The sequence below is a fragment of the Solanum dulcamara genome, chromosome 7 (genome assembly GCF_947179165.1).
Source record: "Solanum dulcamara chromosome 7, daSolDulc1.2, whole genome shotgun sequence".
NCBI lineage: Eukaryota > Viridiplantae > Streptophyta > Magnoliopsida > Solanales > Solanaceae > Solanum > Solanum dulcamara.
The window spans coordinates 6111233-6129457 of NC_077243.1; the positions used below are offsets into that span (position 1 = coordinate 6111233).

At 32.1% G+C, this 18225-nt stretch overlaps 3 protein-coding genes across 4 annotated transcripts; 1 reads left to right on the forward strand and 2 right to left on the reverse strand.

Moving 5' to 3' along the window:
- The first annotated feature begins 3301 nt into the window (after positions 1 to 3301).
- On the forward strand, positions 3302 to 4596 carry LOC129894988 (glyoxylase I 4-like). Its single transcript, XM_055970596.1, has 3 exons — positions 3302 to 3628; positions 3797 to 3902; positions 4119 to 4596. The coding sequence occupies exons 1-3, from the start codon at positions 3474 to 3476 to the stop codon at positions 4389 to 4391; spliced, it is 534 nt and encodes a 177-aa protein (XP_055826571.1). The 5' UTR covers positions 3302 to 3473; the 3' UTR covers positions 4392 to 4596.
- Positions 4597 to 10545: 5949 nt separating this feature from the next.
- LOC129896004 (pathogen-associated molecular patterns-induced protein A70) lies at positions 10546 to 11088 on the reverse strand. Its single transcript, XM_055971815.1, has one exon. The coding sequence runs from the start codon at positions 11009 to 11011 to the stop codon at positions 10727 to 10729; it is 285 nt and encodes a 94-aa protein (XP_055827790.1). The 5' UTR covers positions 11012 to 11088; the 3' UTR covers positions 10546 to 10726.
- A 2200-nt stretch (positions 11089 to 13288) lies between these two features.
- Positions 13289 to 17909, reverse strand: LOC129896078 (probable polygalacturonase At1g80170). 2 transcript variants are annotated; one of them, XM_055971895.1, is made up of 9 exons: positions 17610 to 17909; positions 16481 to 16612; positions 16221 to 16391; positions 16118 to 16138; positions 15781 to 15988; positions 15167 to 15248; positions 14987 to 15095; positions 14711 to 14827; positions 13289 to 13914 (listed from the first exon to the last, which is right to left on the reverse strand). In XM_055971895.1, exons 1-9 carry the CDS (start codon positions 17829 to 17831, stop codon positions 13636 to 13638), a joined length of 1341 nt encoding a protein of 446 aa, XP_055827870.1. In that variant the 5' UTR covers positions 17832 to 17909; the 3' UTR covers positions 13289 to 13635. The 2 variants fall into 2 exon arrangements, with proteins under 2 accessions (XP_055827870.1, XP_055827871.1); XM_055971896.1 differs by lacking the exon at positions 16118 to 16138 and having other exon boundaries at positions 17610 to 17888.
- Between the last annotated feature and the right edge of the window lie 316 nt (positions 17910 to 18225).

An 18225-nucleotide genomic window follows, 5' to 3' on the forward strand; every position in this document is an offset into this window, starting at 1 on the left:
CAAATAAGTGGAATCCAACATGAATAAAACATTGATAGTATCATTAAACATTTATCAAATTAAAAAGTATATCATTATTTTAAATTAACTATAAAGAAAAGTGTGTAATATAATTTAATTTGGACAATGAGAAAATTAAATAATAAATATTACAGTAGTTAGAATATAAAGGGAATAGGAAAGGAAAAGCTAGCTGGATTGCACTATGACTTGAGTTGTGAATTGTGATGCACATGACAATATGACATGAATCAACTGAGCAATTTGTCACTTTCAACATTTCCATGATGCGGATAGTCAGTAAAATTAACTTAGTGCAAAGTCGACAGTGAGAAAACATAAGAAACCACTCACGTGCGTACTTTTCTCCTATCTTCTCTTTTTAAAAAAGAATATCTTCCTGAGTATAATCAAACACAGTGAATAAAAAAAAATGACAAGCTAAATATCTACCAAAATAGAGTATATTATGATTAGAGGTGACAAATACACAGATTGGATTGAATTTGAATGAGTCAAGATAAAATGACTTAATAAATGGATGGTTTAATATTATTTGAGCTAAAATAAGTTGAGATAAAATGCGAGTCAAAATTTAACTCATTAATTCTTACTAAATTTTAATTGTTTTATTTTTTCTTTACAATTTTTTAACACATAACAAATTATTATTTTAATTTTCTTTATTATGACTACATATATCATATCAAATAAAATAAAAATATTTTATCAAAATTATTTGATAAGATTTTTTTTATGAATTAATTGAACTATATATCAGTCCAAACTTAATGGATTATAATTTCATAAGCCGTCATTGACTATGATCATATAGAGCCATCAAAATAAAAAATATACGTATAGCTGTGGAAAACCGATGACTTATTTCTTGCAATGTGTTAGTGTTACTCAAGTCCCAGGTTAAAAAGAACCTTTTGTCCAAAGTTAACTTCGAAATTGCTCACCATCTAAATAAATAATTCATCAAGAAAAAGAATAGCTCTATTTTTAAATGGTTACCAGCAGTTCCACAACTGTAAATAGATTTTAGAATAATTGTTTACTCAGAATAGACAAGAAAGCTCATGTATTTATCGGTGAGTGCGCTATAAATACAATCTTAATCTATTTTAATTTCTACTTTAAAAGTTTAAACCATCCAATCTTTCTTAGTCAGAAATGTCTTATAGTTTTTACATTTGTTTGGTGAGTTCTTTTAGTTAGTGAAGTGGGCAAACTATATTTCCATGACGTTGACATCAAACATTTCTGATACATGTTACTTCTACTATTTTGCTTTCTCAACGAATTGAATCAAAATGCTTTGTATATTTACACGTGGATCCTGGTACATAGGGAAGGAGGTTCTAGATTCTTCACCTTTTTTATTAAAAAAATGAAAAATTGGGGGCAAGAAAAGAAAAAATTGAAAGGAAATTATACCCTGAAAAATTAATTTTTTATCAATAAAATGAAGATTAATCAACCAATTGAGCTCTAAATTATTCATCTATATCTTATTTCTAGGAACTTAGGCCGCGACATGATGGCCAAATTGGTAGGTATCCGATTGATTTTTCCTCGTTAATTAGGTCCTCCACAAAAATGTAACTATTCATGATGTTAATTAATTATCATTATTTGCTATAAATTTAAAAATGATAAAAAATAAACTACAATCACAAAGATAAAATATGAAGAAACATAATTTTATTGATGAAATAATGTGGGTATAAATATATTTCTCCCTTGATTCTTCTCTCTGAATGACATATTTCTCAAACTAGGATGATGTGAATATTTTGATCTCTTTATGAATCTCCCAAGAGTTTAAGAGTTTATGAGATAATCGAGATGACTCTTCAAAGGAATATATTAGTACCTTTATATAGGCACGAAGTAAGATTTAGAGTAGAGTAGCCTCCTAAAATCTAATAGAAATTGAACTCGTCTTGTAGAGTCCCAACTAGAATTGAACATGCCTTGTAGAATCTCATAAATTTTTGATGTCTACATATGCTCCCTACTTTAAGGCTCATCGAAGTGTAGACTTGATGAAGCTAAAAGACGAGACTTGAAATACCCATAAAGATGGAGCTTCCACCTTTGCGATTTTGTGACTGCATATTTAATTTGTGAGAGAAGAGATGAAAGACAGATTTGGTCCCGATGGCGTGCTTATTTGTTTACAACAAATTTTAAAATGATAGATAATAAATTGTAATCACAAATAAACTATTAAGAAACATAATTTATTGATAATAATGTGGGTACAAATCTGTTTGTTTTCTTGATTCTTTTCTCCTAGAATTTCTCTGTAATTTGAGGGCCGTTAGTGGTAATGTAGAGTTCGTCACATCTTGATGACCTTTGTGTATATCCCAATAGTTTATGAGATATTAGAAATGTCTAAAAGGACAACCCGGTGCACTAAAGCTCCCGCTATGCTCAAGGTCCGGGAAAGGGCCTGACCACAAGGGTCTATTGTACGCAGTCTTACCTTGCATTTCTGTCAGAGATGTCTCTTTAAAGAAAATATATTACCTTTTTTATATAGCCATGAGCTAGAATTTAGGATAGAGTAGCCTTCAAAAATTCTAACTGAAATTAAACTTCTCTCGTAAATTTTTGATGTGTACAATCATGAGGTTACGATTCAAGATGCAAGTAATGTTCATGACTTGTTAATGAAATTGGATCTCCTTACTTTTTACAATAACATAACTAGTGAGTGTAGTAAGATTTGAAAATAATAAAATTTACCTAAACTGATCACTATCTCTGTGGCCACATCTTTACTCTTTGTTAACTGTATTTGAAGAAAAAGTCTAAAAGAATATGAAATTCTACCTCAATTTCTTCGTTCTCTCGTATATCTAAATCGAAATTATCTAGGTCTCCATATTTATTTATCGACTGTCAGTTGACACTACTTGAATATGCAGCGACACGCTTGAGTATATCTCTAATTAAATTATCTTATTATAACTTAAATCACTCGTTAAGACCTTTTATCTTCGAAAGAAAAATAAATAACTTTTCAAAGATGGAAATAGTGAGAATTGCCGGGTCAAATATGTAGAAATTCGGACGAATAACTATATTTACGTAAATGAATGAAGCAAGAAAACGAAACAGCTTACGTGTAAAGAAGACAAATAAATATTAGTAGCTTCATACAGTAATCCAAGTCAGCAATGTGGACCTACGTGTCGATCAGATCCATAGTGGGTCAGTGTATTACAGCTGGCAAACTAAAACAGAGCCAGGCTTTCTATAAGTAAGCCTGCTTGATTCATCTTTTTTTTTTTCATCACACCCATTACAAATTTCCGTGACCAAACCTACTCCTTATTTCTCGTTTAATATTCATAATCCCCTTGCAGATCTCTAATCCATTTGCTAATTCTTCGATTTGTTCGTTGTTATCCCCATTCTTTTGTTGTTTGAAAGAAGAAGAAGAAAAAGGAAATATGAAGGGCAATACTGGAAATCCACTTGCCTTGACATCCCTGAATCATATCTCCCTTGTTTGCAGATCAGTTGAAAATTCCATTGAATTTTACAAGAATGTTCTTGGTTTTGTGCCTGTAAGGAGGCCTGGATCATTCAATTTTAATGGCGCGTGGTAATTTGATGTTTACTTTTTTTTCATCGGTTATTAAATTATGAAGAAAAAGATGCATAAAGCAATTTGATTAATTAAGATCTTTTCTGAATCTTTATTTTACCAATTGTTTTTATCAGTTTTTTGTACTGAGATTCCGTTTATTTCTTGGTGTTTCTTGTATGACAGGCTGTTTAGTTACGGAATAGGGATTCATCTACTTCAATCCGAAGATCCTGAAGAAATGCCAAAGAAAACTGAAATCAATCCCAAAGATAACCACATCTCTTTCCAGGTAATTTGTTCTGTTTCTAACAGAGGCCGATTTTAGCTTATGTGCAATGGATTTAACTAAATTCAGTACTTCTGACATGAAGCATAGATATATACGTTATGACATTTAATGAATACAGTCAGTCAGTGGCGAAGCTAAGATTTTGAATCTATGATATACAACTTTAGAAAGGCAAATTTAATTTTAACTGAAAATTGTTTGTTGGGTGATGTGCAGTGTGAGAGCATAGATGCAGTGGAGAAGAAGCTAACAGAAATGGGGATAAAATACGTGAGGCATCTGGTGGAAGAAGGAGGGATATATGTTGATCAATTATTTTTCCATGACCCAGATGACTTTATGGTTGAGATTTGCAACTGCGACAACTTGCCAGTGATTCCCCTGGCAGGCGAAATGGCTCGGTCATGCTCAAGGGCTAATCTGCAATTGCTTCAGCCACAGCAATCGCAGCAACAATCCGTAGTACAAGTCCCAGTGATCAAGCCTTAGAAAGATTATAATATGTATGTTACATTTTGGATCTTGTTCATGTTCAGGAGAATCAAGAATGACTGATTGATTTGCCTGAAAGTACTATTTGTTATTTAGTGAGTATTCTATGTATTTGGGTCTCTTCTTTTCTTAGGTTGTTGGTAATATGACAAACTTGTGTATGAGCTGGTTTGATTCCTTAATCGGTTCTGTTTTCTTCTGAGATACAAAGTCTTTTTCTGTGTTATCTGCTTCTGTGGTGTTTGAGCAAGGAAAATAAAAGACTTTCACCACAAATCAAGAGCGTTCTTGCAACTTAATCCGTTCTTGCCCTCTAAAATTGTACCCATTTTAACACGTTTTTAACAGAATTTAAGAAATTAAAATAGGAAAGATTTTGAAAATTTATGATTTAAAATAAATTATAAATATTTATGTGATTATAAATTAAATTATTTCTAAATAAAAACGCGCTAAAATGGGTACAATTTTAGAGGGACATTTTTAGATGTTATGAGAGCGTGTCATTAAAAATAAAACAAAAAAAAATGAAGTTAAAAAAGCTAAATATAAAGAGCCCTAACCAACTTAATAGCTTTTGGACGTATTTGTCTAATGCTAACTTTAAGCCATAAAGTTTTTAAAGTCAGTTAAAAATAAAAAGTTAGGATTTCTAATTATTTTTTTCTAAGTGTTAAAGCCATTTTGTGTGACCATGAAAATTATTTTTATATTTCTTTATATTTTAACTAAATTCTCAAACTATTTTTTTTATTCTTTTAACCTTAAAATTCAAACACTTATTTTCAACAGAATCATTTTTATTCAAACACTCATCTGCTTATTTATAAAAATAATTTTTAGTATTTCAAAATTTTAAAAGTACTTCATACATAAAAATTATTTTTTTTTAGCTCATCCAAACGAATTTAAAGTTATTTTTTAAGCTCGTCCAAACGCGTTCAAATACTAAAAAGGGCAGCATTTAAGATTGAAAGAGTCGTGTCAAATAAAGAATAGTTATTTATATTGCTAACTTACTTATATGAAACTGAATCATTGCTGTCAAGAAAGGTACGACAATGACAAAACCTAAATGGGGACAAAAGAGCTTCAAGCAAATAAAATGATTTAAGAGATACTCCTCTTCCCTTTTATTTATTTGTCTATCCTTTTATGTTTATTTTATTTCATTTCAACAACGTCTTTTTAATTGAAAGGTTTGGAGTGAGAATGACACTTTAAATTCAACTTTTGAAGGGTTTAGAGTGAGAATTACACTTTAAATTCAACTTTTCACATAAGTTTAAGATTACAAGATTAAAATAATATTTTGATACATTTTACATATTTTAAAATTAAAATTAATAATTTTTTAAAAAAAATTTACTTTTTAAATTTTGTATTAAATTAAAGTCAATCAAACAAATTGAATCGAAATCGGAATGCACCACTTCTAAATCAGACTTTTGGAAATGAAGAAAAGAACACTCAGAAATAAATAATACTGGCTGTCTTGTGCAAGTTAAAATATGGAAGGACGGCAATCTCATGTTACATACTGCTAATTAGTAATTTGATTAATCAGATAAGACCAAACAAGCAGGTTTATCATGTCCCTTTTATCACCATGTCTAGTCATCACTCGAAAAGGACAAACCATCAATAGCAACTAATTACTGATTATTTAGATTTAAACACGGCTTGTTTACCTAATCACGCAGACAATAATAAACCAGAGCCACAAAAACAGGTTTAGTTCTATTGAGGCTCTAATTAGAATATGCCACTATAGCACAGTAGGTCCTCTTTTCCTAATTCTGTATGAGTTAAATAATTTGTAGCTCATATTAGGTACATAGTGATAGTAGTGTAAAATACAAAGTTTCTCTTCATTCGGCCAACTGTCGAATCACATGATAAGATTGGATGCGTATGTACGAATATGCGTATCAATATTCACGTGTATGGACTCTTGTTTAAATTGAACTGCGCCCATAACTGATTCTCAATCAAGCAATCAATTTAATGTGCAAAATCCTTTTATGTTTCAATTTCCAGCCTAGCTATATATGTTCCAAAGCGTCACATGAATGGATTGAACTGAATTGAACAAGTTAAAACAAGCTGACAGAAGTTCTTGTATCGTAATATTTCACAAGTTATGTAGTATGTCTAGAGGACATAAATTTATCCTCAAAAAAAGAAGAGAACACACAAAATCACACATATACTGAACATCTCACATTAACTATCAGATTTTTTCTTCTTAAAAAGATAAAGAACATGTCTCAAAAAGCTCAACTCCAATTTCTGAATATTACAATAAATTTTGAAAGATACTACACGAAATATGCTGCATAACTTAATTCTTATGAAACTTAGGTTGATCGAAGTAAAAATTCAGTTTCAGAAGATTTAAAAAAACTTTGAACTTTATGCCGAACAAATTAGGTTCGGATGGATGAGAGTACTTTAGTGCATAAATTTTTATTATATGATCATGAGATATGAGGGGGAAAATTAGACACCAATCCATTCGAGAGGCAATCAGTATAAAAACTTATTTTAGAATAGATCACGCTTCAATGAAATAGAACTTAGTTCAATTTTAATTATATTTAGCCCTATTCCTCCATAAAAATATAAAGTGATAGGACGAATCATTTTTTGTTGTTTTTTTGGCTCATTTTGACAGTTCAGTTTCAACTCAATATATCATCACTGCAACAGGGCTCTCCCGGAAAGTTTGAGTCCAAACAGATTATTTTTTTTCAATGAGTCAAGCACATTTTATTGCTAGTGTATTGTATTTCGTTGAAGAGAGCAATTGCTCTAAAATATTAGTATAGTTTGTTGGTGTAATATACAATGTAAGTTAAGGAGTGCCACATCAGTGATAGGGGGAATTGTTTATATTCTGAAAGTCTGTATTGTTGAAAGGGGAATCTGAATATTGGTGAAAGGGGGAACAGTTATAGGGTGATCTGCTTCTAGTTATATTCTGTAGTGGTAAAGGGAACATCATCAAAAAGAGAGAGATTGATTGTAGTTTTGATGATTTAACAAATCAAGGAAACATGTAAGGGACCTGATCCTTTTGAGGACTGGAAGAATTGAAAATAACAGCAGACAACAGTATAAAACATATTCTATCAAATCTGCAGGTATGTTGTGTGTGCGGTCGAGTCTCTTTGCAGGAGGGCAGTTGTCTACCCAATAAAAATCGTCCAACACAATGTATATCATTTAATTAGATATACATTCTTTACAACCATTCTCACTTTGCTTTTTGGATTTACTAAAAAAGAAAAACTCATTGAAGCTCATGCTCTCAAAAATCTAAAATCTCCTCTTGAAGAAGACGAAGGACCTGATAGAGTTATCAGTCATTTTGTTTTTTGTTTTAAGAGTCATGATTTCTTGGTCTAAATCATGTAAGGTCTACTCCTAATTTATAAAGGAAGTTAGATCAGTTCATTGTTTGTTTTTGGTGATTCATCTTGTCAAAATAACTACAGTTCATTATAGAGACTACTTGAAGTCTAAATCAGCTAGGAGTCTAATCACTTAGCAAGCAATAGAGTTATTGCTTTAGATTTGAGTGTAACAGAATTGTTACAAGGAGAGGGAAGGGATTGTGAGTGCAATTTCTAGATTGCAAGAGATTGTAATCTAAATCTTTGGCTAAGTTGTTTGGTGAAGATTGGAGGTGAAATCCTGTGTGACAAGTCGTGGTTTTTCTCCCTTGAGCACGGAGTTTTCTTGTAAAATCTTGTGTCTAATTTTACGTTTTTGTTCTTTACTTATCTACACTATTTTCTGATAAGAGACCTGGTCCCAGAAGTTTAATGGACGCGTACATTCTAACATACACCAACACAGTTTACATGCCAAGAGATCAAGAAAATATATACTCTTTCGTTTTAATTTGTTTGTCTTACTTTTCTTTTTAATCCGTTTAAAAAAGAATGATTCTTTATTTTTTTGACAACTCTGTACTTTCAACTTTGCATGTTCAAGAATACAAAATTAAAAATATTTGATACATTTGACATATCTTTAATTTATGATCACAAAATTCTAACTATTCCTTACTTTATTAAAATTCATGTCAACTCAATATAGGACAAACGAATTAAAATTGAATGAGTACAATATAATGTAGGAAATAAAAGGTACATATCCAATAATAGAAAAGGAAATAAAAGATACTACATATCATTTAAAAGAGTCTGGTGTTGACGTATAACGAAACAAGAAAATAAGTGCTTGAAGTATAAAAATAAAGGGGTTATGAAACACTATGGAGAAACGTCGTTTGCTTTTTCTAAGTCACAAATGAAGTTGATGAGTTTGCACTTTGATTAAAGTTTAGCTAGTAAAACATAATTTTAATAATTAGAAGAAAAATGTTACTGGTAGAAAAAATTGAAATTTCAGCCAAATGGTAATGTTGGATGCTTTTCATATAAGCACGTCAAATGGACAAGATTTAATTTGCTACCAAGACTACATCTTCTGGAACAATTTTACACTTTTCCAAGAAGCTTTCAAAGAATTTTGTTAACAAATTACTCCCTGGTCAATATTAAGTGAATTATTGGAACTTTTTCATAATCCAAAATAAGTAAATTATTCAAAGTTCAAGAGAAATTATTTGGACTTTTTTTCATTTTTACTTTTTATTTAATGAAATTTTTAACAACTTTATATTTTCTAGGAGAATAATTTGTAAATAATCAAAAAGGTAATCGTGGAAAATAGGTTTTTATGTATGTCCTTAAATACTTTTCTTAAGGGGTGTGCCATACTCCCAACAATTCACTTAGCTAGTGCCATGGTCTTCTAAATATTTTTGGAAAGTCATTTTGAGGGAAGTTTCACCATATATTTGACTATAGATTTGTGGAGAAATATTTAACTTTTGAAAGAAAAATAATTTATACCATAAGTTCTAAAAATTATAAAAAATGCTCATAAGGTTGTATTATCATTTTATAATAAACATTTCTGTGAAAAGCCATGATAACGAACTCCATTAATATGAATTTGAAAAGAGGAAGAAAACTAGAGAAAATACTATTAATTTGTATTCGAAAAACTACTATTACTACTTGTAATCGAAAGTAACTTAGGAGAGCAACTTGGATAAAAATTGTATAAAATATGTAAATAATTGTATAAATTGCACTGAATTTCCCAAATAACAAAATTTGTCCCAAATACTATTTTTTTCTAATATTTAGGAATTTGAATTGTTTGCCAAATAATGGCAAGTTATATGGCCAAATAATATTTACCTAAATTTTTTCCAAAATATTTTTGAGAATATCTATGGCTAAATGAGTCCTTAATATGGAAGGGGGAGTACAACTTATTAAACAAAAACCAACTAGGGTGCTGGCTAGCTTTGACGCAACCTCAAAAAGTTGGTCACAGTTACAGAATAACCTATTTTATTCCTTGATTTCTAAGTACCACATTTTCAAAAAGGACAGGACAAGATAAAGATACCCTGTTCTCCTTTAATTTACCTATAAGGGATCATCGTTTTTGCCAGTAGGATCATTCAAGAAAGATATATCCTATTTTTTTCTTCTGTGATCGATACTCGTATAGTTGTATCAAGTCCGATTAAATTTGAATTCGCACAAGAAAATTCTATATTGGGGTTAAAGTAACATATATGATTCGATATCCAAGCTTAAACCCCAGAGCTCTCGTTACTAATGGAGAAATAGTTACCACTCAACTGCGATTCTGATTGAGAAGAAGGATATATCCTATCGTACGCATATAAATTCTACTCCCTCCATTCCAAATTATATGAATTGGGCATGAAGTTTAAGAAATATGAAAAATAATTTGATATGATTCAAAATTAAAATATGAAAATAATTTGATATGATTCAAAATTATACTCAACATAAATGGTTTTTTTAAAATGGGAGGGTAGACGTTTATGAACTTTTTAAAATGCATCTTGTTTTAAAGACGGATTAGAAAGAAAAAAATGTGTAGCATAAATTGAGACAAAAAAGAGTACCTCTTTTAGAAAGATCTTACACTTTTAGCACCAAACTACCACTATGGTGAAGAACATGCATCTCTGAAGCATCAATTATAGCAAGCACTATAAAATTAAACACGCAGTAAAGCACGGCAGGAAGAAGGCAAATTCACCAGAGTTAATAATAAGTTTTCATATCTTACATGTTATTTATAATTATGACATACTGATTGACATATATAGAGTACCACAGACACATTGCAATACAATGAAATAATTCATACATAACACACGCGAAAATTTTGAGGTAAAAAAAGAAGAGGAAACGAAACGGAGCTCGCTATGTTCCCCTCTTAAGCATTTGCTCATAGTTCTCAATGGACTCAAGCCTCTGGAGAAGCAGCTGTTGCTTAAACTTCTTTATGAAATTCTCTGCACTTTCATTTATGTCTTCCGATAGCTTACTCTCCAGCTTCCTTGGCTCCGATGCTGGCGGCTTCCTCATATTTGTTGAATTAGGCCTCTGTTTCTCTCTGGTGAAATACTCCATCGGCCTTTCTGTTTTTTTCTCAATTTCTTCGACTTTGGCTGTGCGGTAGTAACGAGGATTCAAGGAACTACTCATTTTTTAGCTTAATATTTGCTCTGCTTCTATTGGATTTTTGGGATACCCATATTTATAGGTAAACGCCAATATAGAGATACGACTTTTTCTGTTCTATGATTCGTAATTAATAATTATGAATGATAAAGTGGGGAATATGATTCCATCTACTTTTTTTTTTTTTTTTTTGCCCTTTTTTCACGACGGAAAGGTAGCTAATTATTTTTGATTCGAAGGAAAAAAATTGAGTTGTTTATAGTCGGTTAGAGTTATGCATATATTAATAGTATATTATATTATAAATAAGTTATGAGTAAATTCATGTCTTATTCTGTGAGTTATGCATTAGATTTTCACATTCTCTTCCGCTCTTGATTTATACATGTATTAATTATGCATGTTTCTAAATTGTAAACCGAACAACATACTAATTTATATATAAATAACCTACTCTCTAACAAGCTACGAAACATATTATTATTAATTATGCAGTATTTAATATCTAACTCAACTCCATACCAGCCACCAAATGAGCCCTCAGTGTTTTAGGAAAACGAAAACGTGCCATGGAATTAAGTAAGCTCTGTAATTAAGTGCGTGACTATCATTTATAACGTGATAGAAACAAACCAAAAAAATAAGGTAATTATAATTAAACCGGTCCTTTTCCCCACATAGTTAACAGGAGATGATAAAAGGTCCAACTAGATGTATAGTGTCAAATTGTCACTAATGATATATTTAATGTTATCAATCTAAATAGGTCAAAAAGAAATTTTAATCAGATAAGGACGTGGTAAAAATAGTACAATAATCTAATACGCAAAATACAGCAGATGGACATAAAATTGGTAAAAACTTATATGGAGGGGGGCCGCCTATTAAAATGGTTAAAGTACTTGAAATTGCCCACACGAATGCGTTTCTTAAGCCGCGAAGTTTGAAAGTATTGCGGCTTAAGCAATGGATTAACACCGAAAGGTCCAATGTTTGATGTTTCTGGTTTATTTTATATCGATTCTGTTACCTGTCACATTAGACAATTTAGGATGCGTTTGTTTCAATAATGCAAACATTTTTTTTGCTTATAGATTAAGAAAATAATTGATAATGAAATTGTTTTCTTTGTTCAACTAGGAAGCAATGTGTTTCGACTCCAAAAACACATTTATTTTAGTCTATAATGCAGTAATAATTTTCAACTTATAAGAATAAAGTTGACAATTTCTAAATGGATATAGATTGATTGATGCCATTAACAAAATTAAAGGAATATATTTATAAGATAAAAAGAAAGAAAAGGGATAGACGTCCATTGAATATCGGCATGGCATCTTTTTAGTTTACCATACCTAAATAAATGCCTAACTGTTGCTTTGTAGGTAGCAAATTATTACTCAAACATGTGGCATGGACAAGTTTCCAGCAAGTAAGGTGTCACCATATGTGATTTTGACTTTGACATTCAATAGAGCCTACATGGGCGGTATGCCAATGCCGGTGCCCCTTTCATTTTTCAACGTTCAACTTAATAGGCGAATCGAATTGGCCTAATTTTGGGATTCCATTTTATCATTTGTGGTGTTCTAGTCTTCGCTAGCAATTTTATTTCAGCAATATGCAGAGATCTTGAGAATAATTATCCCAAGATCGTTATCCACCCTTAATGTGGGGATAAAAATAACAATACAATCTCGAGATAACTTCTTCTGCGATTTTATCCTAACCAAACATAATATAAACTCTTTTCAAAATTAATTCCAAAATTAGTTATCCCTTATTCTTACTACCAAACTAGACCTAAAAGTGTAGGTTTGGCCATATTCCCTTTGTCCTTCTCAAATGAAGTTTCTAGAACCCAATTTGAGATACATTATAATGTAGTTTCCAGCGGAGATGATTTCGATGAAACCCAAAACAAAAATCTACAAACGCATGTTGCAATGCACAATTATGCACAACAAAATTTCATGTTTTCAGAGAATTTGAACGAAGGCCTTGGAATACTGAATAATATTTCGCTCTACATTTCATATCCTAAATGGATTAGATCGTGTAAATTACATTTTTCTCCAAGTACGTCCGCCTTTTTTTTTTTTTTAAAACCAAGTCTAGAGATCACTGAAAATTCCCTGCACAGGCTAGTTAGGCTTTTGGATAGTCTTTTGATATTAGTGTAATTTTTCTGCAGGCAGGCCACATCTGTACTTCATAAGTCTCACAAGGTCTATCGTTTCAAGGACATACTAATAACCTCAATTATCTGATCGACCAATATCAATACATTGAGATGCAATAGAAGATTCAACTTCACAGCATATACATATATATGGAAGCAACTCCTATTTCTTAGATATCATACTCTCTTCTTTTCGTGAAGATTCATGAAAAAAAATGAGCACTTTATTTACAGGAGGAGGATTATATGACAGAAGTAATTAAGATCCATTAATCAATACTCATATTTCCTTCCATAAACCTCAGTTTTTGGACCAGCTACTGATCAGTACGCCATGGATCAAACTGTTCCACTTGCTTGATAAGTTAACTAGCTTGGCTCAGGATAAAGAATATAGATGACAATTAATTTAGCAGCTTTCAACTGATATATGGTCTAGGCCTTGGTACTATTAGAATAGAAGGCATCAAGTCGATCGACTCCAGTTGGATAAAACTGTTGGCTGAAGATTTTTTTCGTTACAAGGAAAGCAAGGAGGGGGATAATTTAAACCTGAGGTTGTGCCATATGCCTGCCAGCAAAAAAATGATGTAGGATCCCCAGAAAATGAAGTAAGTTGAATATCTTCCAAGTACAACTTTCTGCAGGGGCAGCTATCGCTGCAGGCAATTGTTATTGCCCTTTCTGTAGCTGAAGTTCCTTTAATACCCACAAAGGATATGTTGTCAATGCGAATGTTTGAAGTCTGCGCAGTGGATTTTCACATTAAAAAAGTCCACAGTTACACTTAGTTATTAGTTATAGTTCTTTTCAAATGACGCATTAGAGCCCACACATTCACACACAAACATGGAACACTTGAAGAATGGAATACTAAAGGGATCGATTAATGGTCTATTTCTTCTTCCTAGATGCTGAACAGTGAATAACAACTTTCATTTAGTGCAGAAGTAACAAGTAATTATCAAAGAAGAGTTTAATACAGAGCTAACCTGCATGTAGTATATATGATAACACTTGCTCCGTTTCAATTTGTTTGGTTGGTTTTGACTTGTCATGGAGTTTAAGAAAACAAAGAAGAGTTTTGAAACTTGTGGTCTTAAACTAAAGATATGTAAAATATACCAAAACGTCCTTTAACCTTGTGGTCTTAAACATGTCACACGGAAAGTTGAAATTAAAGAATAACCAAAAAAGTAAAGAGGCATTCCTTTCTAAACGGACTAAAAAGGAAAGTAATACAAACAAATTGAAACAGAGGGAGTTTTATACATTCACTTGGTTCGCAAGCAATAATTCCATCATGGATGTCGCTACCATCTCTAGTTCACTAGTAGGCCAACAATTTACTATGTCAACAGAGCCTTGTCCTAAGCTCAATACAGAAATGGCAAAGGCTCACCTAAATACCTAGCTAAAATGCAAAATGGACATGCAAGAATGAACGCCTTATCCACGCAACCAATATATAGAACAGCAAGATGACTAGGCAAAGAAGCTGAATTTGGACTGAGAATCAAGAAATGGAGCAGAAAACATACCTGGTTTGAACAGGGTTCCGTAGAATCACAATAATATTGGTCTATTATGATAGGATTTGAGACATTTTCCATCCAAACATTCTTGAAAGAAACCTTTCTGACAAACCCAGAGCCACCCTGAAGAAGCATTAAGGGGAAACCAACAACAGGATGGGGATATGTAACCGTAGGTCAGCAAATTTAACTTTTAGAGATGAAAATTAGTGCAGAATTATCACTAAAAATGGTGTCGAGGTTTTGAAGATTCATCTGATGCACATATAGAAACAAGATTACCTGCCAAGTCTTTATTCTAACCCCGTTCTCAGTGTTGGAAATAGATGCTCCATCAACATGAACATTGTAAACTTGAGACCATGAGTTTGACTTTCCCAAGCTTCCAATGCTAAAAGAAAAGGGTAATAATTACAAACTTCATCTTATACATAACTTCAACAAAACAGAAAAATGTTCTACCTTATACCATGGCCTGGCCCACACACAATGTTTTTGACTTTGATCCGTGATGAATTGCCGACAATAGATATGCAGTCATCTCCTGTATTCAGTTTCTGAGGTAGTCAAAAAGATAATGAAATATACGATAGGGGCTCGAATGTGAATACGATACCCTTCATAAAACAAAATCAGTGCATTGTTGATGATGATGAAATTCCCTCAACTGGAGTATCCGGCAATAGCAAGAAAAACTTAAAAAGAAGGGACTAACTGAGTCTCAATCAATCTGGCGTAAAGAAGAGCTAGCTTCATATACTTTATCTGCTTATTTTATCCAAAAGAAGACTTCACATTTTACTAACCATAATTGAACTACAACTACTGGTCCACTATTTCGGATCCCCTAGATAATGCCTTACATTTGACCTCTACAAACACGCAGCTATGTCCCCTAAAATGCTTTATTAGAACCATAAATCAGAATTTTATCATCTGAAACATTCATTGTATCCATTCAATAGTAATCCAAGCCATGTTAAGCACAGGTACAGCCAGAAACAACAATAATACCAAATAGTCACCAGAAGTGATTTATCTGACTCTCCAATTGCAATGACTAAATATCAACTAACCTGTGCCAATAGTGCAATCCTTGATATTGATCTGTGTAGATGAGCTTATGTGGATTGCATCGGTGTTAGGGCTATCAGCTGGGGCTAAGACTATGAGTTGTGATACTGCAACATGTTTACAATCAGTAAATGCTAAGTGCATTTGTTGACTATTAAAGATCTTTATGTTCCTGACTTTCAGGTTGTTGCATTTGTGGAAAGTTAAAGCCTGCACTCCCATTAGTTAATAAATCACGACGAAAACAGCATCAGATAAAATTCTTTTTTCCTGAAACAAAGTCGATATCTACTGTATTAGTCAAAATTAATATCACATAAATGAAAAGGCAGAACTGACCGTTGGAGCATGATGACACGGCTAGCAAAATAGAAGAAACATCAAATTCATTATGTGAAAGAGTACCATAAATCACGATGTAAACAATGGCGAAGAGAATTACATTTGTTCTGTTGACCTTGCATGACCGAGTCCACCACTCCTGGCCCATACCATTTATAATTCCTCCTCCTTCTACTGTCAGGTGTTTTACTTTAATGAAATAGAGCCATTTTCGTGGATTCAAGCCATCCCAGACTTCAGGATCCTTTGGTGCTAAAATAGTACCTGCAATCTAGTGTATATGGATGGAAAAAGACATCTGAACACCTTTTAGTGAAATAAAGAGTTGGACAAGATGCAATATCTCAATTAGGCACTCACCCGTAAAGACACCTTTGACCGGCAAGGACCAGCAAAATTAATTGATCGAACTAAGAAAGAATATCCAGCAGGGATAACAATCTTTGATCTTGACGGTGAAGAGCAGGCCATATCCCAAACATCTTTAAAAGACTGAAAGCACAAAAAGAACTTCTTAACTAAAGCTAAATACTTCTCATTCTGGTGATCCATTTTCATAAAAAGGTCTCAAAAACTTTTAGCTCACCAAACAATAAGGACCGAAAATTGTCAGCACTACGAAGCAAAGCAAGAAGCTTTTTCCTTAGTTTTCTCATTACAATAAAAAAATATGCTCTATTCTTCTTCAAAACCTTTCCTAATTTTTTTTTAATTTAATGTATCAATCTTACTACAATACAAAAGGAATGAGTAAATAATGCTTTCAATAACAACCTTATTGTTAAGTTTGTGGGCCTGACTGCGGGGGTTGCACATCCTAAACATTCTAGGATTAGTTTTTTGGGACAATTTCAAATATATACAATAAACTAATTAGTTTACAACCAATATAGGCATGTTTTATTTGCATAAAAAATAGCCAAAATCATAGAAAATATACATTGACTATACAATATAGCTTGCCAAAAGTCAAAGAAAATTTACATTGATTATATAATATAGATTAGTTATACATGAGCTATATACTGAATATACATTATGATACACTCAATTTTTTAATATAGCTTGAATATACATGAAATATACACTAACTATACGTCCATATACAGACCATTTTTCTGGTAATTACTTTGGTTGAGTGGCTATGTGGCGTAATTATCCCTAGTTTTTTAGGCAACCTATATAAATAAGGCTTTATTGGTGTATTTGTATCATCTATCATTGCCAAAAATATTAAGAGTTGGTGAGTAATGGTAGTGAGTTTTCTTCACCTTGAAGATTTCACATGAAAAGCTCAGTGTTCTTTCTCTAGCTTTCATTAGTCGTTATCTCATAACACCTTATTCTATGGAAAACAAAACACCAAGTTGACCAATTAATGATCCACAATGAACAAACAGAGAAAATAAAATATTTTTCACCGGCTCTTAAATAACAAAATCATGAAGAGCACAACAAAAAATTCATCATTCATAACAAGGGAACGTACATTAGTATCATCGGTGATGCCATCTCCGGCAGCTCCGAAATCGTCGACACGAAAAAGGGTTTCAGATTTGGTCCTCAAAAAAGCAGATGTTGGGAGGAGCTGTATGAGTGAATCAAATCCACTCACATTTGCAGAAATCAATACGAAATAGAGTGATGCAAACAGAGTAACAGATTTGGAATAAGAAGAGAAATTAAAGCAAGAGATGTAGGAAGATCCCATCTTCCCCGTCTTCCATTAATGGGAAGCACTTTGTTACTTAGTTAACTAGTACTTGACAAGGTCATAATCGCTGTCGGCAAGATTTCTTTTCCAAAAATGACCTCACAAGTCATAAGCCTATGTAATGTGAGAAAAATTAGACAAAGAATGTTTTCGAAAAGAGTAATTATCACATGTCATTTTTTTCACGTGGGACGAAATATAAGACTAAACAGAATTTAATTTTAGATTGGTCCGCCCGCAGTTATTAATAGTAATAAATTTTTTCTTTTAATTTCTCCATTATAACACCAAGCACATTAAATCTTTAGGGGTTGTTTGCTAATTAGTCATAGTTAATCAGATATTAGTAATATATGGATTAGTTACGATAGAATTTATGTGTTATTTTATG

Excerpts from the sequence above, each read along its gene's own strand:
- LOC129894988 (XM_055970596.1), top strand. The coding sequence starts at position 3,474 with ATGAAGGGCAATACTGGAAATCCACTTGCCTTGACATCCCTGAATCAT. Across the intron at positions 3,629-3,796 it reads TTCAATTTTAATGGCGCGTG|GCTGTTTAGTTACGGAATAG; the intron begins GTAATTTGATGT and ends CTTGTATGACAG. Across the intron at positions 3,903-4,118 it reads ATAACCACATCTCTTTCCAG|TGTGAGAGCATAGATGCAGT; the intron begins GTAATTTGTTCT and ends GGTGATGTGCAG.
- LOC129896078 (XM_055971895.1), bottom strand. The coding sequence starts at position 17,831 with ATGGGATCTTCCTACATCTCTTGCTTTAATTTCTCTTCTTATTCCAAA. Across the intron at positions 16,392-16,480 it reads GGTCAAAGGTGTCTTTACGG|ATTGCAGGTACTATTTTAGC; the intron begins GTGAGTGCCTAA and ends CATATACACTAG. Across the intron at positions 14,828-14,986 it reads TTAGAATAAAGACTTGGCAG|GGTGGCTCTGGGTTTGTCAG; the intron begins GTAATCTTGTTT and ends ATGCTTCTTCAG.
- LOC129896004 (XM_055971815.1), bottom strand. The coding sequence starts at position 11,011 with ATGAGTAGTTCCTTGAATCCTCGTTACTACCGCACAGCCAAAGTCGAA.